Source organism: Nothobranchius furzeri, chromosome 10 (assembly GCF_043380555.1).
Source record: "Nothobranchius furzeri strain GRZ-AD chromosome 10, NfurGRZ-RIMD1, whole genome shotgun sequence".
In the NCBI taxonomy this organism is placed as follows: Eukaryota; Metazoa; Chordata; class Actinopteri; order Cyprinodontiformes; family Nothobranchiidae; genus Nothobranchius; species Nothobranchius furzeri.
In genome coordinates this window covers 30,590,677-30,615,659 of record NC_091750.1, presented here as the reverse complement: position 1 = coordinate 30,615,659, position 24,983 = coordinate 30,590,677, and the positions used below count along the sequence as shown (strand labels likewise).

Below are 24,983 nucleotides of genomic sequence, written 5' to 3'. Positions count from 1 at the left end.
TGTAGGTAGGACTGGCCTGGGCACACACAGTGGCCTCTCCTCCTCATTAACGCAGCAGTGCACCTGTGATCACTCCCATATTCTCTTTGAGAGCATTAGGATTCCCAGCGGGGGATTTGCAGGGGGCTGGGGTTCAGCATTTTGATCCCGGTGAATTGGGTGTGGCACGCTTACCCGACAGCTCGCCTCGTGTCTGCTGGATGGGATAAAAGCAGAGCGAAGGCACTAATAAGCCTTTGTTGTGGGGCAGATACTACTAGAATACGAACGCCAAAACAATCAGACGTAAAAAGGTTCCAGTGGATGGAAACGGTCACAGAGGAAGTTAAATGTTGTCAAAGGCGTCCGAGTGTGTCTCTGATGGAGGTCTGAAAGCTCATTCTTTATGCTGCAACCCTCATCACGTACAAAATGACACTACCAGATAACATCCCTGTAAATGTATTCAGTTTGTTTGCATGATTGATTGTGTGGTTGTGTATGCAAATGAGCAGAATTAATCACGTTTCTTTTGTTTTTATACTTTGTGTTTTTCTGCAGTGTGACCTTACATCAGCTCAGATCAGCTTCAAACCAGCTGCATGGAGCCTTTTTACCAAAATACTATAATCTATTCATTAAATCCACTTAGTTTGTGGGACTTTTTGCTAGTGAAACACCTTTTATAATATGCAGTTAATAAATTAGATAAAATAACATACCTCATACATTCATAAAGCACCTTTATAGTTACAACAGCAGGGTTGTAAAAGTGTTGTACACAAAAAACCCACAACATTAGATAAGTAGAAAGTAAAAATCACTGTTATTTGGTTGATTCTGGATCTTTTTAAATGCACTGGAAGCTTCTAGTGTGTGAATTCAAAAGCCACCAGTCTTGTTTTTGTGATCGATTTTTCCTTTTTAATATAGTTTTCTCTTCCAGATTTGTTATCAGAATTCTCATGTTGTGTCAAATATTCGATCAGTTTCCCTTCCTACTTCTTCAGTCTCTTAAATACAATAAAAGCTTTAGAGACTGACTGTTTCTGCTGGAGGCTCGAACCAAAGCTGAGTATTTTGGCACCTAGTTTGTATTTTTCGAGGATATTCAGCAGGTTGATGATGATGGCGGTGGCTGGAATAAGAAGGTCTTTGTTGGGCCGATCCTGTGCTGTCGTCAGACGTTTGATTGGAAAAAGGTCGTCTATTTATGGAGATAGAACGATGGCCAAGACCTCTTAATGTCTCTTCACTCACACTTTCTAATGAAGGAGGCATCACCGTCACCTTCTTCATCAAAATGTCAGATTTCTTCACCTTTGGCAAAGTGAGACCACATCATTTAATATTCTGACCCAAACTGCAGTAAAGATACAGCTTTTAACTTTCTCTAACAGGAACCGACCTGTTGGTCAGCAGAACTGCGTCATCTTTTCTTTTTTGCACCTTTTTTACGGAGCGATGAGTCAGTTCTGTTATGGTCAACGATGCTGCTGGCAGATGAGTCTCCCCTCTGTTTTATGAAACATGCCAAGTGAGAAATGTGACTGGGGAGATAAAATCCTGTAACCTGAGCTTCAAAAAAATTCTACTGCAATGCAGAAATCCCCTCCAGGGAATCTTGGATCTGACGGGATGCTGGTACTGAGGAGAGTTGGGATTTGTTAAGAAGACACACAGACACATGTAGACTTTGTAAAGCAGCCACTGATGGTACTGTAAAAACCCATGTTTAGAAAATAACGATGCGTTTTGTTTACGAAAAGGAAAATCCAGTAAAGATCGTGCTTTCCATCTGTCTCTTCGTCCTAGTTTTCACTTTTTGATTCTGACTCACAAAAAGGAAAATAAGGGCGTTGATGTGGGCAGAATGAGGACTCGAGCTCCATTTCTCAGTTCGCCTTTCTCTCTTTTTATTTATCTGATCATTCCGTAACACTTTACAATAAACGTTCTTTTTTCAACGTTACTGCATTATTAAGCATTAATAAACTATTTAATAAAGTATCAGTAACTGCTTAACCACATTATGCAATGCATTACTAAGCAGACCCCCCCCCCCCCTGGCCCTTTGTCCTTACCTTAATATCTAACAGTATTGAGAACTTTAATAAAGGGACCCTTATTGTAAAGTCTTACCAATCTTTCAAATTGAATTGAGTTGAATGCATTTGTGCCTCACACAAGTGCAATTAACAGGCAAATGTTGTACAATAGTGCAATTAATTGTTTCAGTCAGTTTTGGGCTGGCTAAGACGAGAGAGCATTTAGAGCTTTTACTGCAGCTTTTGGAGAGTATGACTGTCCTAACTGACTTATCAACTTCACATGTAATCATCATCAACTCATCTGGATAAATAAAGGTTAACCAGAAGGCAGCAGAGTAAACAACCAGTTAATGGGTAAGAAAAACCTGTCACAGTAGCACAAACTCTGCTGCAGCTTCTGGAGCACCAGAAGGCAGCCAGAGGGTGCAGAGAGATCTTCTGCACCAACTCTAAGCCTTTTCTCATCCTCCGATGAGCAAGTTTCAAACCAACCCCCTCCACCAAGCTGCGGTAGGAAGAATAGCTGGTTTGAAGGGAGGTGGGCTTTCCTTAGTGTTCAGAGGAAGTGACGCCTCATAAGCCTTTTTGCAACAATGGTTCACAGACAATGTAAGGTCCTTGCTGACGTTCATGTCTCTCTGTTTGCTGAGAAGGTCAAAGAGCCACTCACAAAGATGCTAGCTGAGGCCACGGTGAAGCGTTTTGGGTGATTAGCTAATCTCCTGCAGGTGTGAGGGTGGTGTTAATGGTCTATTGATGGGGTGGAGGCTTGAAAGAGTGGCAGAGATGCTTTCAGGGCCATTCTTAGAGACTCAGATATGTGGGTTAGCGTGGGCACCAACATGATTGTGGACTTAGGGCAGGCTGGTGGTACCAACAAGCACCTGATTTGGGACCAAACGGTCCAATCAAAATAAATTCATTTTTTATTTTTCATGACTCTTAGAAACATGTATGAGTTTGAAGCATGAGTGCTTTTATTGGTTGAGACCACAGCATTAGAGGACGTCCTAACTCAGATTTCCGAGTGTTTCCCATATTTGGTAAATGTATGTTTAGATGGAGAGTTACTTCCAACCTTGTGGTGGTTCTCTCTAAACACCGATCCAGCCCGCAGAAGGAAATCCACTTTAGTGCTTTTCAGATTTAATTTACAAAAGGAGGCTAAATTAAATTATTCTGAAGACTTTCTTCAGAACTGCTTCTCTGGTTTTTGTTTGGGGCCCGTTTCAGCTCCTGATGCTGTAATTTAGGATTTATCCCTGCCTGTGCTTCTTCAACCACTTTAATGTTCTCTTACAGGAACTTTGTTACTGTCAGGCTTATTTAGTGGATCCTTTTTTCCTCTGCTGATAGGTAAAGGACCCCCCCCCCCCCATGATGTTGATAGTGTTTAGCCTATTGACCTTTAATCATCCATCCTGTGGCTGTGGAGCAGCCTGCATGCCTGAGCCCAGCAGCTCCGTAGGGGGAGGTTATTGATGAGTAGTGGATGTAGAGGAACAAGCCTCACTCACTGTTGAACATCAGATACAAGCATAAATAAAACATTCATGTTGCTCCTTTAATGAAGTCTCACCCACCGGGCGTGATGATAAAACATTCATGCAGCTGCTGAAGAAGTTACAAACCAGAGGGAATGATTAACATTTCTCTCAAAGCCAGAGATAGCAGATTTTCTTTTTAGAGTTTGGAAAATAACGTGAAACACACGAGGAACGTTTTAAACCATCTCAACCTGGTCATGTTTTTAGTTATTTGCATTTATTTAAATGAGCTGAAACCCTGATTTTGTTTCCTCGATGCTATCATGTAAACATTTTAGATATATTTTTGACATTATTTCTGAAAAGACTTTTTGCTGGTTTTCTCAAAAATATTTGGCTAAAAGTGATTTTTGTTTTCATATATGACCTCTAAGGGTTAAAAATACAAGTTTTATACAGAAGATCCCTGTTTAAAGGTGTATTTCATAGAAAAAAAAACTTTTAAAATGATCATTTCTGATTATAATCGGCCAAGCTGAGTTTTTCATGCACACTGAACATTGTTGTAGCCTCCAGAATAAGCAGAGAACGTCTCGGCTAGCAAAAGCTAACAATTAGCAACTCCACCACATGGCAGAAGCTCCTCCAGGCTTGTTGTTTGTGAAGATAAAACACAAATAATGGAATTAGTAGTAGAGATGCGTTGCTGTTTTCCAATCCGAGGCAAGATGTCGAAGTATCAGGATGTAAAACTCCAAATCCTGCCGTGTTAATCACTCCTCTGCGGATGCAGGCGTTTCTGGGGGGGGGGGGGGTTGCCCTGAGTAAGGCTTGCAAGGCATTCATTCTGACCAGAGACCGCTGCAAATGTATTGATTAAGCGAGTTTCCCACATCTTTAAACACATCTTTAGTTTAACTTTATGTGGCATCTATTTTATATGTTTTATGTTGCTTTTTCATAATTTTATAGCATTTGATTGATAACCACCAATTAACTAGATAAAATTTGACAATATAGATGATAGAATTGTTTTAAAAGTTCCGACTTTTTCAACTCTCCTGAGGTTCTTTGCAGAAAACGAGTGAAATCTCCATTTGTGTGGTCTGTCATGTAGCAAGAAGTCATTTTGAGTTGAGCGTTTCCACCGATCCTGACCCGGATCTGTGATTTGCTCTGCTGCATGAAAAGAGGCCCAAAAATGCATAAAGAGGCGCCTTTGAGGAGATTTATGCACTTCCTTATCACTGTGTAAAAGAATAAAGCTCCAGCCTTTAGGCTGCAGGGAGATTTGTGCCAGATGCTGCTTCTGAAAGCGCGTCAGGTGGACTGTAGGGTTGTGTGTCTCTGTGGTCTTTGATGTCAGCCAGTTGACGGTGTCCCCCAGGTGTTCACCACATCAGGCCTGTGTAGTGAGAAACACTCCTTGTCATCCACACTTAAATGCTAGCTTTTTACACCCTCCCCTCTCTGAGGGACTCAACTGTTGGAGCACAACCTTTACTCCATCTGTAGGATCTAAAAATGTCAGAAATGCATGTTTTTTTTTTCCCTGAGAAATCAATGCGTTGTTTTTAACTTTACATGAATCCACACAGTCTGAAGTATTGTTCTAAAAAGACTCAACGTGGTTTTTAAAAATGCATGTAAACGCATTATTCTGGCTGAAGGCGAACTGGTTCTCATGGGGTGGAAGCACCCAGATAATGTGGTAGCAGTCCGATTACAATCTGCATGTAAACAGGTCAGCCGAACTAAATCGGTAAGACGCGCACTTTTCAGAAGTGACGAGAGCGCGGAAGCGGTCTTCTGACGAGTCCATCATCACAACGCAACATGTGCAACACCGTAAAACAGGACAGTGTGTACCAAATAAGCTGTGCTGCAGCGTTGTTGTACATTCCTGCAGCCGTTGTGCATATCCTATCTCAATTCACTCCCGCCAACCTCTGTTTACTGTAAGCTATCCGGAAGAATGCCGACACGAAAAGGGACATGTCGCCACCTACTGTACCGGAGTGGAACGAACTTTATTTGAGAGGCCAGTTTTCTAATGCGCATGTAAACTAAGATAAAGACTCCCAGCTTATTACAATAGGATCAACCTGGACGGACTTAGATGTCGGTCAGTGTGCATGTAACCACACTGAGTGACTTTAGTGACATTCAGACAGCCGGACCTTTATGGCCCTGATGTTTTATTTAAAAAAAAACATCCCCCCGTCTTTCTAATTTCTCTGATCTGCGGCAATCAGCTCGATCCGGACAAAGAAAATGAGGATTTAAAGAGCATTTTTAGGATGAAATTTTGATGTTCTTAGGAGTATTCATTCTCATTTCATGCTTCACTAAGCTTGTGAGAGATTAAAGTGAGTAAATGAGGCTGGCTTGTTGTGTCAGAGGTGATTTGGACTCTTATCAGCTGCAGAGCTGCAGATCTACTGGAGGCCTAAGCTGACAGCCTTAATGGAATGGGAAAGCCAATAATAGTGACCACTTTAGTTAGCATCTGAGGGTATTGTCTGTTCGTTTTGTGCATAATGGTGACTGTATGCAAAGGCTGGGCTGGAAGCACACCCCTCATTATGCTGGATTAGTATTGTTAGAGTGTTAGTGAGTCTGGAAGGACAGGAAAGGAGAATAGTAAACTTTATTTTAACCCAAATAGGTGGCGACGTGGCATGAAAACACCTGACATCAAAGGAAGGCTGAGTGTTTGATTTATGGAAGTTTTGTTAACCCAGTTCAGTTACGAAGTATCCAGATTTAGACTCATTTTAGCTGCACTTTTGTAATTCCTCATACTTTCTGATTTGGTAAAAGTAAAATTTGATGCTTTTTTTCAGAGAAAATGTGTCATGAACAAGCAACACAGGAGCAAAATCCTGTGAATCACATTGAGGACCTTTGCTAATCTTTTGTGCCTCTTAGGAAACTCTTTGGTAGCGCTAGACGATCACAGGATATTATTGTGAAGAATTTTGATGCGTTGATTAAATGCTAACCAGCACTCTGAAGTTGCAAGTGTGGTATTCTGGCCACAGAGGGCAGTGGGGGTCAGAGTGACATTTCATTAACCCTGGAAAGGGTAATTTTAGCACATACTGGCTCCAGAAAATGATTTAAAATAGGAAAACGCAGAATAGTATGGCTTTAAAAAGATTGTGCCTTTGTTTAAACATGACTGTAAACATCTCTGTGATCAGGTCTGATATTTATTGCCTCATTTCCTGACTAACATCAACAACTTTGAACAAAAACACTGTGTTTGTAGTTAAAGACTTCCTGCAGCTTTCTCCTGATCAATGTTCCTGGTTCTTATTTAAGGAAGTATTTGCAAAAGAACGCCAGCCTTTTGGTTTATTAAATGACAAGCTGTTGTACCAGCTAATAACTTCAGCTATGGCTGAAAGTCTACGTCTCAGGCCTGATTGTGTTCATACACCCATTTTTTCTCTGAATAAATTTGTCTTTGTATCACTCAGAGCCAGACAGCAGACAGACACATCTATGCAGGAGCACACCCACAGGCAGCCGTTTTGGTAGTTAAGGTCTGTAGATCATGGGTCACGTGTGCTTCAGCTGTAGTCCATGCTGCCTGAAGTCACAACAGGAACAGATAAGACCAGTCCCAGGTTGGCTTTGGAAGCCAAATCCGTAGCAGCCCCCCAGTGCTAATCGGATTAACTGAAAAGTTAGCAGCACGGCCCCAAAGAGACACAACATTTTTACTCTGACTTTAGCGACATATTTTTCTTCTTCAGCCTCCGTAATCTGCTTCTTGTCTCAAAGCTGCTTCATGTCATCTCTGTGGCCGTAAACAAGAAATTGAAAGAATGGTGAACTGGTTTTAACCTCTACATGGGATGACTGCTGGGTGGGTGGGTGGGTGGGGGTGCATATGCGTACGAGAGGGTTCCACCCAGGTGGGGGAACAATGCCAAGCTCGTTGTCTAAAGCAATGGTTGGCTGAACAAAACAAAAAAAAAATGAGTTGAGAAAATTATTGGTGGTTGAGAGGGAGGGCTTGGGTAGGGGGTGGGGGCAAAGAGGCTGAATGGAGGCAGCAGGGTGGCAACAGGACTCCTAAAGCTCTTTTCATGCTTGATCTGCTTCAACCAACGCAGAAAACACGAAGGTCTGCGCACAAGTTTTTCTTTATAATTTATTAGCCAAAAACCAATCTGTGGTTGTCTATCACACCCCTCCCCCTTCACACACACACACACACACACACACACACACACACACACACACACACACACACACACAAATTCTGTGCGTAACAGTTGTAAATTGACCTAAATTAATTTGTGAGGCTCAATTCAAAGGGAGGAGTTACACATTTCATATTTTACATCATCCAAGTCTTCCAAGAGACTTTCAGGCTTTCATCTTGGAGTGAGGAACAGAAAAGGGGAGTTTTGTCTTCTTTAAGTGTGATTAAACTTAATCCCCGTGGTATTTTGAACTATATAAATAGACTGATCTGAATTCATGGCAAAGAGGCAGAGCTGAGGATAAAAGACCGAGTTGCACGGTTAACACTAAACTCAGTGTTTACAGCAGTGCTTCATACCATAATAAATCCTCCCGAGAAGGAGAGGAGCTGCTGTTGGTCGTACGATCAGGTAACTTTCTCACACGTAAGCACACAAGTTGTGAGTCTATTAAAAATAAAAGTCTGAAACATCATTAGTTTTTCAAATAGGACACAACTATAATGTAAAGCATTTACTTTATGTTTAATGTAAAATTATGAAGTTTTATGTTTGTAAAACGTTTTCATTTTACAAAAGGAAGTTGCTTCTTTCCACCAATTTGAGAGAAGAGTGACAAACAAAGAATGACTTGAAGGCAGACCTTTTTATTCACTAAATGTTCTGATGAAAACATTTTTGCTGAGTTTTTGTCAAAAAATAAGGACGACTAATAATGAAATTTTACAATTCAGGTTTTATTGATGTGTCTTATTAAAGGGACTTTATGGACTTTTGAATTTTTATGCTCGTGATCGCCCCCTCAGGCCAAAAGCGTAACGGCAGCTTCAATAGTAGGCTCGTGCACGAGGTGCGCATGCTGTACGTGCACACTCCTTAACGAAAATAACAGCTGAGACAGTCCCATGTGTGTGTGTGTGTGTGTGTGTGTGTGTGTGTGTGTGTGTGTGTGTGTGTGTGTGTGTGTGTGTGTGTGTGTGTGTGTGTGTGTGGCCCGGAGGACAGAGGACAGGAGAACGCGCAGCTAATTAATTAAATAATGTGGTTCTGTAGCTTTCTCTTCAGCACAGCCGACAAAGGTTTATGATGGCTCAGTCCTCCTGCATGCTCACATCATTCCCTTCCCTTGCTTGAAAAATTGTTCCAAAATGAAAGTTGAACCCACATCTTTTTTATCTGTGAATTCAATGCCGTTCGGCAAGTCTCAAAAAAAAAATTTGGACATACTATTACTGTAAAAATATACCATTAATGTAAAAAAGAAACTCTAAATAAACTATGTTCACATCCAGAATCAAACCCAGGTCATCAGCACGAGAGTCCAACGTCTTACTGGGTCAGCTAAAGCACCAGAAGCATCTTTTGTATCTGTAACTTTTATATCCTCGATGACAGCTGAAACAACGTCAAACCAAAGAACGGTTCGGAGTGAAAATGGCTATTTTGTTGCTAATTAGCAGGAAATATCTAGAAGAAAGTTCTACAGAAAGTAGCTAAGGGTCCTCAGAAATGTAGCTAGCTTTGTCACTAGGCGTTAGGAACAGCGACAAAGTGGCACTGCCTCTCTCTCTGCTGCTAAAGCTACTGATAGCAAATGCTACGGGCGATGCCTGAGCGTGAACGCGCATGAAGCAGCCTGCTCGACCCGAGCATCTCTCTTTTTCTGTGATTTTACAGAAAAACAGGCAATCCCAGTAAAAATGCCAGGGCTCATTCTACAGGACCAGGGCATTGCAGGAGAATGTCTGAAGAAGACATTTATTATTTCTATACATGTTTTGGCTGTCACACTTCCATAATGCACCTTTAAAGATGCAGTTTGGGTAAAAGAAATATTCATTTTTCATCTGTTTTCAGGCTGAATTAACCAAAACAGAACTGACACGTTATTACAGGTAATTTGCATGTTTAGAAGAAAAGAACAGCGCTGACACAGCATTAATACGCCCTGCAGCCCTGCAGCCCTACATTAAGGTCTTGATTTTTTTAAGGTTTTGGTTTGTTATTCTGCATTGTGCTGATGATACAAATTTCACCTTTAACTTCTACTCTATGATTGGCTGCTATTCAAGCATCTGTTAAAATTATTAGCGATAGTCTTAGATGTTGCTAGTTCCTTTTGCCATTGGTCTATTGATACCTTTTATTGTAATTTTGCTTTATTTTTTACACTTAGCATATTTAAAGAATCTTTTCATGTAATAAAATCTACCATATTCAGTTTATACATGTCAGCTGCCCTCTGGTGGAGGATTTACATGTGGCAAGAGCCAATTTTATTTCTTTATTATTGTTATATAATTACATAATAAAAAAGATTGTTAATAATATAAGCCAGTGGTCTGCAAATGGCGGCCCGCGGGCAACATCTGGCTCGTGAGCCCTCTCTTTGTGGCCCCCAAACCCTGCGCGCACCCCCCACCCCCGATGGCCGACTGGGAGGTGTAGGATAGATAGAGCTGAGGAAAATAATCAAATAATGAGTGCATGAGATGCGGGCGTAAACGATTCTGCATCATAGAAGAGGACCATGATCCATTATAGTGGAATCGTGTTATTTTAACGGCGGCACCAGCGCTGGAGTTGTAACCTGAGACCGAGCCCGAACCGAAGCAGCCCGATCGGTTCTGTTGGATTTGGGCCGTGAATTATGTTAATTGAGCGGGTTGTCGCGCGGCGCGCTCCATTCGCTCGATCAGCGACTGAGAGGGGGAGAGAGAGAGAGAGAGAGAGAGAGAGAGAGAGAGAGAGAGAGAGAGAGAGAGAGAGAGAGAGAGAGAGAGAGAGAGAGAGAGAGAGAGAGAGAGAGAGAGAGAGAGAGAGAGAGAGAGAGAGAGAGAGAGAGAGAGAGAGAGAGAGAGAGAGAGAGAGAGAGAGAGAGAGAGAGAGAGAGAGAGAGAGAGAGAGAGAGAGAGAGAGAGAGAGAGAGAGAGAGAGAGAGAGAGAGAGAGAGAGAGAGAGAGAGAGAGAGGACGTTCCTCCAAACACGCGTTATTATTTTCATGATTTCATTCTTGTTTCTCCTGGAAGCGCTCAGGCAGACCGAGTGCTGTGATGTCGGGAGGTCCGGTCTTGGGGAGGGGGCGGGGCCAGTGACGGCGGCTGCAGCGTAATCGTCTGTCTCTTTTATTTAGGGACACGGAGAAGTTAAAAGGAGAGAGAAACAGAAGATAGAAGTTCTTGTTCCACTTTATTCTTTAGTGTCATGAAGATAAACTGATGTTAAATTCAGCTTAAAGAGGAACTGGGAGGAAGCTTTGGTTCATCTTAAGTTACAGGAGGTCTCGTCTCCTATCTGCTCCTCCAGAGCCAGCATGGACATGAGGGTCACATGGTGAGGGTCCCACAGGACAGGCTAGTGCAGTCACACAGCCGAGCTGCAGGGGGACAGGTGTTCTCCTTTATATTGCAAGCTTGTGTGTTATGTGCGTTGCAGCCAGCAATCCAAACAGCAGCAGCACCCCATCACCCCCCTCCCCCCCACCCCCCCCCCACCCACCCACCCCGGCCCTCTTGCTTCTGGGTCTTTTTTGTGTGTGGCCCTCGGACCATTATAATTGAGGAGCCCTGATATAAGCCATTTAATTTATATTTTCAACATTTTATTTCATATTCCAGGCATTAAAGGGTTCAATTTGTTCACTGATTTTATTCTAATGCTGTTTTACTGTACATGTGAACAAAGTCCTGGTGGCTGATGACTTGAGGAAATTAGGTTCCACTCCACTGAACCTCCCATAACAACATTTGACAGCATCAGCTTGAGAAAGCATTCTATACTGTCTTCTAAATGACGTTAAACAAAGGGATCAGACCCGTTTTTTCTGGTGCCATCCTTGTTTTCGTTTGTCTTTGCGTGAATGGGCCCCTCAAGAGCTGCAGCCAAGTTCAACACGGCTGAAAAAGCTCTTGGCAGTCTGGATCAACAGCCTAGTGTCGAACTGGCTCCTCTTCCCTTGCCTGCATTCTCCCAATGATGCCAAGGGAGCCGGTTTTCTGGCCAAGACGTAGTTTTGTGGTTACAGTCAGCCAGGCAGAAGGAAGATGAAAATGATGCCATGTGGACAAGAAGCCTTTTTATTCCTTCTCCCGGCCAACATTGCAGCTTGTCTCCAGATTGGCCTGAGAAGACATACATCTGCCAAGCAGGATGCGTTAAGGATTAAAGTTAAAGGTCAAATTTAGGGGGAATGCAGCCACAGTGAAATGTTTGATTTGGTGAATTGTTATTTATGCCTCTGCATGGTTTCTGAATAACAAGCATTTGTGATTTATGTGCATTTCAATGTGTCTTCCAGCGTGGGGCAAAGTGGAGCTGAATATGAATGACAACCTGGAGGTGTACCTGAGTGACTCTGCGGAGATCCCCTGCCATTACAGCTTCACCGATGCAGACAAAGAACCCAGCTTTGTCATGATCCAGTGGTTCGTGGTGGGTAAAGCTGGACCGACACTCTGAATCTGCTGAATTGTTCATGTTTGAAACCCCTCGGGGTTCTAGTTTCTAGTTCAGCTGTGACACCAGACAGTGTCATTAGTTTGTTGTGTGGGGAATTAAAAAGAGACACATGTTTTTTAGGGTATAATAGTTTTATGGTCTATAAAACCACGCTTATGGAGTTCTTTGCAGAAAACCAGTCTCACATACAGCTGCCTCAGCAGTTTTATCCTTGACATTTTCAGTACTATTCAGAATGAGCTGTTTCAATGCTCGGTCACTTTAAAGACCAAGTTCACTGAGAAGCAGTTTTTTATTTGTTATTTTTAAATACAATTGGTTTCTCTGAGTTTCACGTGCTGGCTGAATGTGAAGATAGTGGTCTTTCCTAATGGAAAACTGATGGGAAACACTTGGATTAGAAAAGCAAGACATATGTACGTCACACTGTCAATTTGCACACCTTGTTTTAGGCACAGACATATATATGTAGACACCCCGTGGACTGGCGCTGTCTATTGGAGCTGCCGTAGGGTAAGCACTGTAGCCGCCATCTTAGATGGGTCTCCCATTTGCCCGCAGTGCATTTGTTTCTACTAAGGAAGGTGCTAACCCAACTCAAAACGCATTTTATCAAGCTTTTTCACAAAATCAGACAAATGGAATGGCATGATCATTAAAATATAATTAACCAAAATAAGTTAAAATATAAAATCCCATCAGGTATGCTAAAAAACGGCAATAGTAATCCCACATGATCTGTTTTCAATTGTATGCTGCTTGTTGCAACCACAGGCTGCACAATAATGGGCATAGTTGCCTACTCTGTGTTGACTTTGGAGAGTGAGGAGACCCATCCGATGTGGTGCTAACGCTGTTACGCTCTCCAGTGCCCATTGGGGGGTCTACGTATTCATGTCTTTGGTTTTAGGATCTGGGAAGGCTGTGTTGACTTAGCGTCCAGGAGAGAGCAGAGCATGTCTCAACTAGCTAACTGCTAGCATTAGCAACTTTAAAACATGGCAGGACTCTTTCAGGCTTGTGTTATTTCTGGAGATAGAGGATGAACGTTGCAGTACAAACAGTCACTGTAAAAGTCACATTGCTGTCAGCCAATCAGAGGCAACCTATCTCCTTCAGCTAAATTTTACTTCCTGAAACAGGAGAACCAGAGCTTTTTTCCAATGTAAGAGACTCACCTGGTATTCATTTATGACAGAGACCCCTGCAAATGTATTTTTAAAAAAGCACTGAATGAGATTTTGAAGATAACAGGCTGTTGTTAGCCACACCCACCAACTCCCTGATTGGCTGCTATGAAGTGAGAAGCTCTGAGGTCTGAGAGGGGATTGGATTAGTGCTGTTGCTTCTTCAGCCTTGAGAGGTGTGAGGGGGAATAAATATGTGATGTTTATACAGAAACAGAAGAATAAAAACTGGGGATGCACCAAGACTTTAAACTTTCACAAAAGTTTCCCTGGCTGTGAAACATGGAGCAGGTAGACGAGGCTGGCAGCAGAACTGGACAGCAATGCATGAGTATTATCTCACTATCTGAGGTTGGACATGTGGACATTCCTGTCTTCCTTCTGCCAAGGCAAAGGGTTGTCCTACAGTCCACGTAGTTGTCCACCAAAGGTTGGACACCCAAAACAACCAAAACGTTCCTAATTCTGCTTGTTACATCACTGTGGAAGCAGGAAACTCATCTGCACTCTCAAACATCCCTCGGTCACACCTGTCAGGTGCACACATGCACACATCATCTCCACCAACCCTTCAAGGGTCGAAGTTGGGCTGGTAACATGTCTGAAGCTGCAGCAACATCAGGAAACCAGTGCTGTGTGTACTGATGGTGCGTCCTTCTGCAGAGAGCTGCAGGAAACACCACACGGATGAGGATCTTCTACGGCGATGGCAGCCAGCAGATCATCGATAACAACACAGACTACAGCAGCCGCATCAATGTGACTTCAGACCACAAGGGAACCATCCTCATCATTAAGAACGTCCAGCTCTCTGATGAGAGGGAATTCTTCTGCCAGGTTAACGGACTGGCAGCTGGGAATGCTGAGAGGAAAACCCACCTCAGAGTGTTTGGTGAGGCTTCCAACAAAACACAGAAAGTCCCGTTAATATTTAGTTATAAATCACTAAAGTATCATTTTCCCGACGCAGCTCCTCCAGCGGCTCCAGTCATCGAGGGCGTCCTTACTGGAATATCAGTGACCAACTCAGTTCCATCCAAGGTGGGCCCGGTTGATCCAGATTTTATGTTTCATTCAAGATGAGATGAGAACATAAAAATTCATGAAAACTACCTCCTTTCAGGTGGCGTCATGCGAGGCTCAAAATGGCTTCCCAAAACCCAACATCACCTGGTACAGGAACGGTCTGCAGCTGACGCCTTCGTCAGGATGTGAGTGTAAACATTTACTCAGAAAATAGTATTCTGGGAGCTCGAGGGCTGCTTGACCTGCAGGATTGTCGATATAAAGCAGAATTAGGGCTGCACGATATTAGGAATACCTGCGATATGCGATAACAGTGATTAATATTGCGATGACAATATTTCTTGCTATAAATAAAAACTTAACTTAAAAAATGACAAAAAAAATCATAACAATGAAAAAAAGCAAAAGATGTGAGGAAAGGGAAAAGAAAATGGACAAGAAAAGGCAATCAGTGGATCCCGGGAAAAGCCGAATCAGCAGAAAGAGCTGAACAAAGCTAACTCAGGTGTTTGCTAACCATCAAAATTAAGTGTCGGGGGCGGGCATCTAACCTATGAGAACCCACCTCATTGGCCAAATGGGTGAAGAGCTCTTATTTGATTTGTTAAAAAACATCATGCTTCCTTTTGACAGAATGCGATATGTGTAGCAAACATTTGAGCTGACCACTCATTACGATATTTATCTGTTCTTTGCGATATGCATATTGCGCATGCTGATATCGCGATAACGATATATTTGCGGTATATTGTGCTGCCCTAAGCAGAATTGTATAAAAAATGTGTTTAGGTTTTTTCTTTTGTCAACTTGTCCAAAGATCACATATTTTTTGAATGATCAAAGGAAGTGCAGGTGTTTGAAGCTGGTGTTATGTTGAAATGTGTCCCTGCTAATACGTGATTTTTGATCAAAGTCAAGAGAACAAAATATTCAGCAGTTGCACAAATAGCTGTAGGATTTTAGGATTTTCGAACAGTTCTTTATATTTTTGTCACACCAAGATGGGTTGTTCCTCAGAAATGTAGTCAGATGTTAATAAATGCATGTAAATGGAGGATGTTAGCATTCTGACAGCCTGCTCAAGCAGAACCTCTCAGGCTAGTTGTGGTCATTTAGCTGTCCCCTCCAATGATTGCAGATGTTAACGTTCTGACTCTGGTGACCCGGGAGTCTAGTGGGTTCTACTCGGTTCAGAGCACCCTGGAGTACAACGTCGTTAAGAAGGACAAGGACTCACATTTCTCCTGTGAGGTCATCTTTTCTGTCCCAGGAGCCATCAGGACGATGGAGTCCCACAGCATCAACATCACTGTTCACTGTGAGTTTTCTGAAGACGTCTAGTAACTCCTTCATTTGTTCTTCTTAAGGTTGTTGCGCTCGATTATTACTGCCTGGTTCTATTTTGGGGGGTTGGTTTACTTTTACCTAACCAAAGTTTGTTTTAATACACCTTTTGTTACTAATGAGTTTTATTATCTCTACCTGTTTTCATACACATAGGTTTGAATCCTTCCCTATGTTTTTGATTTAAACAGCTGATTGCATGTTTCTTTGATGGAGCCTGTTGTTGTTTTACTCTGTAACAGAAGCTTCTGGAACTGGAATATTCATTAAACACCCACGTTGGAAATGCTATAAGCAGCAGCAGAGCATCCTCACGCCTCCAAAACAATGCCAGATAGAAGTTAAAGGTTCCGATTTTTATTCATCGCGGGAGGATGTCAAGGCCGTTTCATCTTGAATTGCCTGTGTCCTGCTGATTTGCATTTATTTGAATATTTGAAGAAAAAAAACTCTGCAAGTCGTGCAAATGAAGTTCAGCTCCTCTTCACAAGAAAAATTAAGCTAGAAATAATTAGGATAAGAAAAGGATTAAAGTTAAGCTTTTAACTCATTCGCTGCCAGTGTTTCTCAGTGTTTTTACAGTTTTTTAAGAGCCACAGAATGTTGTGCGCTAGGATGATGTCGATGCCAAAAGACGCCAAAGCGGAGACTCACCTCATCAGGAAGAATCCACACATTTTGAGCGTTATCCATTCTTTTATAATCCGTTGTTGAATTGTGATCAGCAGAAGCTTTTCCAGTTCACGCCTCACTTTTTTTACAGCAGCGGCTCAAAACGATCTCCTAACACATGGATTTTCTGCTTCCTGATCATGTGACATGTGACGTACGTGGATGAAGATCGGCTTTAGAGCTGAGAAGTTTGTTCTCACGGTGCGGGGGCTCGTCCGACGCCCACACAGTAAAATACCAGAAATCCTCTAATATTAGCCTGTATTCAATTAACGGCCGGGTATCATATTTTGGCCGGTGTCAGAGTCGGCGGAGGTGAATAATGGCCGGAATTTTATTGTGGCCGGGTGGAATGTGGTAACAAGCAAGTACGGGGGGCGGTTGTGTCATCCATCTCACTTTTGATTTGCCAGTGATAGACCGCGAGGGTAACTTTAACCGTGCGGAGACGAAGAGGAGGTGAAAATTTGGTATCAAGTTCAAAGAGAACGTGCTGATTATGCTGCAGAACACTCTGGGGAGCAGTAGCAGGGGTTGTATGAACTAGTCACTAGTCGACTTCACCGCTCTATAGTGACTTGTTATGCCTGTCATCGACTAGTCGCTGTCACGTGATAATGACCGGCAAGATGCAGTCCACGGAAAAGACAGCAGCCTGCTGTCAGCAGGTGACAAGCTCCTGCGCGTCGGGAGGCAACGCGCTGTGCCAGAGCGTCGGTACTGACACCCGCCGTAAAATGGACATTTAACCAAACTGTGACCTTTACCCTCTTGCAATTTAACCTTCCCCTCACCCCCATCCTAACCTTAACCAGCTTGCACATGCAAAGCTCTGATTGTTGACGCGCTCCAGACATCTGCGTCCTGAGCACGGCCACAGTAACATTATCAAATCAGGTGTCGCCACCTCAAAAACTAATTTAACACGCGATCGTTCATGTCGGCTCATTTCCTTTTATGTTTTCTTTCTTCTATTCTTTTGTTTGTGCCTGATGTTTTTTGCTGCTGTGGAGCGGGGCGCATCACCTGTTTTGTCCTCCGGTGACACACCTAACTGATGTGGCCGGCGAGCACTCCGCTGTTTCTGCGGTCGGTAGATCTTTTAGAACTGCAGTTCAAAGGTAACTCATGAGGTGAATATATATGAACCCAGGTAGCAGTTTTTCTTTAGGATTGAGAGGAGATGCAGGAAGATAATAAACAGGCAGGACAGAAAAATAGTCAAATAAAAACAAGTTAGTTTTTGTACCTGCTGGTTGCAACAAACAGACACCACTGAAGGTCATCAGAAGTGGAACAGAAAATGAAATAATTATTTTAATGTTTAGAGCAGCAGGAACTCCGAGAGGCTGCAGGCGCATCAGTGAGTTTGCGGCCGCTGCGCAGGGGGAGGGGGGAGAGGGCTGAAGCAGGGGGAGGGGGGAGAGGGCTGAAGCAGGGGGAGGGGGGAGAGGGCTGAAGCAGAAACTACCGTTGTTAAAAGAAATGTGTTTAACTTTGAAAATGTGGGCGCAATTTTAATTGTCAAAAACTCCAGCGAACCATTAGTTCATTTTGCTCAAATAGAAATTGATGCCTGCCTCTAATACTGACCCTCCTTCCAATAAAGGCCTGGAGCTTGATGAGCTTGAGTCAAATACAGGCCCGGGCCTGTATTAGAGGATTTACGGTAATGCCAATGACGACTAAAGTGAATGCGTTAAAAGGGATATTTTGGGCATTTTTCTGAGTAGAAATGTATAAATAGTTAGTAACTTGTCTTAACTGGCGTCCTGAGTGGTGAGTACCACTCCAATCTCTAAAAATGTACGGCTGCTCATAACAAGCTTATTTTTATTAATTTGGCAGAAGTATTAAGAAGTTAAGGTGCTGTAAAGCTTTAGAAAAGAGTGTTGCACTGTTTGATATGAAAAGCTGTTTTATAATAGCAGCAACAGTTTGGTCCATGCTTTACTAATGTTACCCCTCACTAATGCGTCTAACTCGTTTTCTCCAAACGTGGGCCATTCAGGAACAGGATAATCGTGATGTTAAACATCCCCCAAATGCTTCAGTCATCCCGAGTAGGAGCTCTTAAATTTAAATTTTAATTGCTTTAGAGGGGTTTTGCTGTGTGTGTGTGTGTGTGTGTGTGTGTGTGTGTGTGTGTGTGTGTGTGTCTGCAGACCCCAGCACCATGGTGGAGCTGTGGAAGGAGTTGCCCCAGGGCCTGGTCAAAGAGGGGGATACTGTGCAGCTACGTTGCCACGGAGACGGCAACCCCCCATCGCCGTTCATTTTCACCAGAGAACAAGTAAGAATGGAGGGTCTTTTCTCATCCTAGAAGTCCCAGAGAGAGAATGAGTGACGCATAGGAGACATGTAGGGAATGTTTTTGATATGCAGAGCTAACAGGGCCCCATGTAGACACGAGTGTGCGTCCTGCTCTATGAAGACGCTGTCAGCTATGACCTCGCAGGCCCAGACCCAGCTCTCAGACCGGAGGCTACAATGATGGGGATCATGAGCAGGGCTTATTCCCATGTCAGACGCAGTCATTGTGTGTTGAGAACACAAAAACTCAGCTGACTGCTGTCTGACGGTTTCCTAATTGGCCAGTCTCCCACCTCGTTAGTGGTTTATATGACACCGACATGAGAGAGTTATTCTAGGTGCCATGAATGCCTAAATAGGGAACTTGTGGAATAAAAATATGAAGACCTGTGATGTAAACCTTTACCAGTTCCTTTTGGACGAGTTGATCTGATGTGAGCGGATCTGTTGCAGGAGCCGGATGAGGACTTGGAGAGCAGCGGGAATTTGTTGATCCTGTCGCCGGTGTCAAGAAAAGACAGCGGCCTCTACCAGTGCCAGCCGCTGGATGCTGTTGGCAACAAGGACGTGAAAGGAGAAGTGCAGCTCACTGTGCATTGTGAGAGAAAACACACGTCTATGATCACAGATAAATGCCATTACACAGCTTCAATCAACATGTTTTTTCATTTTCAAATGGATTTATTTGCTAATTGCTGTACGAATGTGTCCAAAAATGGCTTCAATGTCCAATATTTTACAGCTAGTTGTGGGATGTGGTCAACTTTGCATTGTGGGATTATTTATATTTATTATTTATGAATGTAATGGTCTAAATTTGAGACCAGGGTCTTGAATCGGAAAAGGATAGAAGGCCTTCTCCGGGTCAGGGATGCGGTCCTGTCCAGGCGCGAAGATAGGGTGGGGGACGGGGGGCATCCGTCCCCCCCAGATTCAGATCGACCCTGATTCGTTCCCCGCACCAAGGCCAGAAGTAAAACAAAATCGGAGGTTAAGCGCTTGAAGTTCCTTTTTCCAATTACATTGAATGCAGCATGACGTAAACAAACACCGACTCCAGAGGCACCAAAGTGGTTGCTGCTAGGATGCAGGATGAAGCAACGATTGCTGCGTATCTAAAAAAGACCAACAGTGTAAGTAGGCGGGACCGATCTGTCTGTTTATGCGTGTTGGTTCTAGTTTCAGTACGTTGTTGTCAGTGTTGGGACTTACTCGTTATAAACGCCAAAGCCTCATTGCTGACTTTAACAAGTCTCATCTACAAATATGATCCCTCATGAAGTTACTGCTTTACACCAGAAGATAGTGGAGATGTGGAACCTTCAGGCTGAGCAAAGTTTGGGAGATTTTAGAGTTTGAAAATCGCCTCCCGCCGAGAGGCTCCCAGTCGCAGCATGAAGAGCGCAAATATTAGATAAAACGTCGGCAGGTCTGGTCTTTGTTGACTGATCACTTTGTCTGGTCATGACTGACTCTGATTATGAAGCAGATTATTGACTCTGATGAAGAAATTCACTCATCCAGCCGGGAAGATGGACGCTGCTGCAGCATCAGACAGCTGGTGCTGCACGAGAGGTGTGTGGAGTTTACGAGCTCCAAACGTTGGGTTTGATGTTGGTTTAGCCTTCTCTGGGACGTGATGGATGTAGAAATGGTGGTAAAACACCGCTAACGTGACAGACGTAGCGACAATGTTAAAAAAAAGCCGTAAAGAAGAGGCAGATGCCGATGCGTTAAGTATGGAAGTCAAGTGTGCCACAAATTAATAAAAAAGTAAACTATAAAATGTAAAGAGATTTATATATTTCTATATAAATTAAAACTTTCCAAATATAATGAAAATTTCTAAATATCGTAAAAATAAGAAGGAACATCTGTTGGTCAGGCTGAAAAGTTTGGGAACCGCTGCTCTAAGTGATAAGTGAATTTCGTTTTTTAAATATATTTTATGTGCAGTTTTTTAGGGTTTTTATGTTTTCTGTAAAGATCGGTGCTGAAAATCAGTTAATGTTTAGCATAAAGCATGAGGTTTTGGTTAGTAACTGATTGGAAGAATAACAAATGACTGAATTAAATAGTGGGGCACCTCTGTCAGTGCGCCCCAGGGCAGCTGTAGCTACATCGTAGCTCATCACCACCAGTGTGTGAATGTGTGTGTGAATGGATGAATGATACACTGTAGTGTAAAGCACTTTGGAGTCCTTACTCTGAGAGGCGCTATACAAGTGCGGGTCGTTTATCATTTATAGTGTTGATCAGGCAGAGCTGTGCTGCATAACGGCTTCAGACACGTGTATAAAAGTTAGTTTTTACGTAAACCGTTGGATGAAATTACACGAACTGACTGAGCTCTAGTTAAGGCGCTTGCAATAGTTTGTGTGTGTGTGTGTGTGTGTGTGTGTGTGTTTGGGGGAACTTTGTCCCCCCGAGTTTTAAAATCCTATCTGCGCCCCTGGTCCTGTCCCAAGTGGAGTGTAAGCATCTCAGGGTCTTGTGAGTGAGGGAAAGATGAAGTGTGAGTTTAACAGGTGGATTGGTGCTGCGTCTGCAGTGATGCGGGCATTGTACCGATCTGTCGTGGTGAAGAGAGAGCTGTGCCAGAAAGCGAAGCTCTCAATTTAGTGGTCAATCTACGTTCCCACCCTCACCTATGGTCATGAGCTTTGGGTAGTGACCGAAAGAACGAAATTGTGTTTTGTCCACAGGGTGGCTGGGCTCTCCCTTAGAGATAGGGTGAGACGTTTGTTCATCCGGGAGGGGCTCAGAGTAGATCTGCTGCTCCTCCACATAGAGAGGAGCCAGTTGAGGTAGCTCGGGCATCAAGTTAGGATGCCTCCTGGACGCTTCCCTGGTGAGGGTTTCTGGACACGTCCAACCGGGAGAAGGCCTAAAGGAAGACCTGGGACACGCTGAAGGGACAATGTCTCTCAGATAGCCAGGAAACACACACTTCTGTAAGTTATGGACTTAGGCCCTGTCCACACGTAGCCGGGGATCTGCCAAAACGCAGATATTTTTCTACGTTTTGGCCTGTCATCCACATGAAAACGGATCTTTTTAAAAACTCCGGCCAAAGTGAAGATCTGCGTTTTCTCCGTTTTGGGTGTCTGCGTGTGGACGGACAAAACCGGAGTTTTAAGGTCCGCAACGTCACTTTCCGCGACAAAACAATGCTGACATCACGTGTGCGACCTGTGTTTACACTAGCCGACATCATGGATGCCCTCAGAGCTGCGCTCGCTTCATCAATAGTCCAAGCGCTTTCTGCTTGTTTGTTTTTGCAAGAGGAATTACTGCTCCTAGAGGAAGACCACAGACGAAGGACGAGGTTAAGAACGGGGGAAGTACTGCCGCCTACAGGTCCGGCATGTCCTTAACAACGTATTTATCCGGGTACGTGTGGACAGAGTTTTTTTAAACGAGGTGGTGTGGATGCAAGTTTCTGGAGGGGCGGATATTCGTTTTTAAAAAAAACCCGCTACGTGTGGACTAGGCCTGAGTCATCACAGATCTTCAGAAACCCACAGCATGACAGCATCAAAGTCAACCAAGCCTGTATGTTATGATTAGACATGCATGCTATTCACACACACACACACACACACACACACACACACACACACACACACACACACACACACACACACACACACGCACACACACGCACACACATGCACACACACACACACACACGCACACACACTCACACACACACACACACACACACTCACACACACACACACACACACACACACACACACACACACACACACACACACACACACACACACACACACAGTAGACAGAACTTGGGAGACTTGAAACAGAGAACAGAGGAAGAGGAGATAACCCCCCCCCCCACACACACACACACACACACACACACACACACACACACACACACACACACACACACACACACACGCACACACACGCACACACATGCACACACACACACACACACGCACACACACTCACACACACACACACACACACACTCACACACACACACACACACACACACACACACACACACACACACACACACACACACACACACACACACACAGTAGACAGAACTTGGGAGACTTGAAACAGAGAACAGAGGAAGAGGAGATAACCCCCCCCCCCACACACACACACACACACACGCACAAACACTGCTGGAGGTACGACTAGAGATGGAGGTGGAATTGGAGGCGGGTCGCCGGTAGGTAGTGGAGTACCATTTGGATCTTTAGGCATCGAGAGATATTTTTAGACGGTTTCCCGAGAGGCGGAGCGAGTCCCATAAGGGGGTCAGCCGTGCGGAGAAGTGATGTAGTCGTGCGTATGCCAGCCCAAGTGATAGACAGCAGTAGAAGCATGTAGTGAGGAAAATGGCCGAGTTAGAGGATGACCAGGAGAACGTCACCGGTTGAAAGGAGATGTTATCACAGAAAGGAGAACCTCTAGGGATCCACCCAGGAGGAGCTGGCCCAAATGGCTGGGGAGAGAGAAGTGTGGGCCTCCCTGCTTCTGCTGCTGCCCCCGTGACCCGACTAGATAAGCAGCTAAAAATGGGTGAATGGATGCAGCGTAACCATCAGCAGCAGCAGCAGCTTCTTAAGGTTGCTCTTCTGTAATTGATTAATAATTGATGGAGGTTTTAGGCTTCAGAAAATCTGTTTTGCATGAACTGGGTGGCACAGGAGCTAAGAGCTCGCACCGTAATCAGAAGGTTGCAGGTCCGAGCCCCGCTCAGTCTGACGCTGCCATTGTGTCCTTGGGCAAGACACTTAACCCACCTTGCCTGCTGGTGGTGTTCAGAGGGACCGATGGTGCCTGTGTACGGCAGACTCGCCTCTTGTCAGTGTGCCCCTGGGCAGCTGTGGCTACATTGTAGCTCATCACCACCAGGGTGTGAATGACTGGTTGTGTTGTAAAGCACCTTGGGGGGTTCCAGGACTCTAGAAGGTGCTATATCAAATACAGACCATCTACTGTTTTGGAGATTGCAGCAATGCACGGATTCTCTATTAGCTCATCAGGCCCACGGGACGTAAAACAGGTTTGCACAAACGCACCGCCAAGGAAGCTTTCCGCAGCAGGAACGATTCTTTTAGCTTCTACACAGAAATCTCTTGAATTGTTCTGTTTAATTTGGGAATTCTGCAGAAGTTTTGGAGTTTGTTTTCTCCTTTGGTGGCCAAGCACACACGACTACATTTCATAGTTTAAAAGTATTTTCTGTTAACAGAGAACCGATAAGTTGTTAGAGGATATTTCTCCTCTAGGATTGAAGAAGGCAAGCTGTTTTCAAACGGTTTCCTGTTTTGCTTCAGATTTGGATCCAGCAGTTGTGGTGCCCAAAGACTCTGAGTTCATGCTCAAAGGGGAGGGACTGATCGCGACCTGTAATGCTCTGTCCTCCCTGAAAACAAAAACCATCTGGTACAAGGTGCGTGTCATAAAATCTAATCATTATGGATTGTAGGTTTAGTGTGAATGCATCCATCTGAGCTGTGGTGGCACCGTAATATGTAGGTGCTTTAATCATACATGCACTCTTCTCCTGTTTACAAGAATAAAGCTGCAGAACTACGCCGTCAACCCTGCTGAGAGCTGGGACTCGATAGAGCTGACTTGTTTGTGCTGACTTGAAGCAAAAGCTTAATCGAATCAGTGCAAAATAGTTTATTATCAAAGAATAAACATCTGTAGCTTATCTCTCTGTGTGTGTGTGCGTGTGCGTGTGCGTGTGCGTGCGTGCGTGCGTGCGTGTGCGTGTGCGTGTGTGTGTGTGTGCGCGTGTGCGTGCGTGCGTGTGCGTGTGCGTGCGTGCGTGTGTGTGCGTGTGTGTGTGTGTGTGTGTGCGTGTGTGCGTGTGTGCGTGTACGTGCGTGTGCGTGTGCGTGTGCGTGTGTGTGTGTAGGATGGGAGGAAGGTGGGTGAGGGTAACTCTCTGCACCTGACCGACGCCACCTATGAAACGAGTGGAAAGTACATGTGTGAGGTGACTGCCCCCGCCCTGCCCACCCTGCGCACCAGCGGCTCCATTCACATCATCGTCCAAGGTCAGCCAGCAGCAGCTGGATCCGTCCAGCAGGTTCACCTTTAAAGGTCTTCACCTAGCCACTGCTCTCTCTGATGGTGAACAAGAATCCTGACCCAACTGCAGCTAATGCACCCCGGGGTGTAGCACAAGAACAATAAAGTTTGCTTTCTGAGGGTTTGGAACGCGCAGACAGCCCAAGTAAATGTCC

At 44.1% G+C, this 24,983-nt stretch overlaps 1 protein-coding gene across 3 annotated transcripts in view; it reads left to right on the top strand.

The window, feature by feature from the left end:
- The window catches only part of mcama (melanoma cell adhesion molecule a), a 68,330-nt gene that overhangs the window by 37,038 nt on the left and 6,309 nt on the right, over window positions 1–24,983 (top strand). For all 3 annotated transcript variants that reach the window (XM_070555501.1, XM_070555500.1, XM_070555499.1), the window contains exons 2-10: window positions 12,036–12,169; window positions 14,047–14,275; window positions 14,354–14,424; window positions 14,507–14,594; window positions 15,548–15,727; window positions 18,591–18,718; window positions 19,192–19,336; window positions 24,063–24,178; window positions 24,653–24,794. In XM_070555501.1, coding sequence (XP_070411602.1) covers window positions 12,036–12,169; window positions 14,047–14,275; window positions 14,354–14,424; window positions 14,507–14,594; window positions 15,548–15,727; window positions 18,591–18,718; window positions 19,192–19,336; window positions 24,063–24,178; window positions 24,653–24,794 — 1,233 coding nt within the window. The remainder of the gene's footprint in view (window positions 1–12,035; window positions 12,170–14,046; window positions 14,276–14,353; window positions 14,425–14,506; window positions 14,595–15,547; window positions 15,728–18,590; window positions 18,719–19,191; window positions 19,337–24,062; window positions 24,179–24,652; window positions 24,795–24,983) is intronic.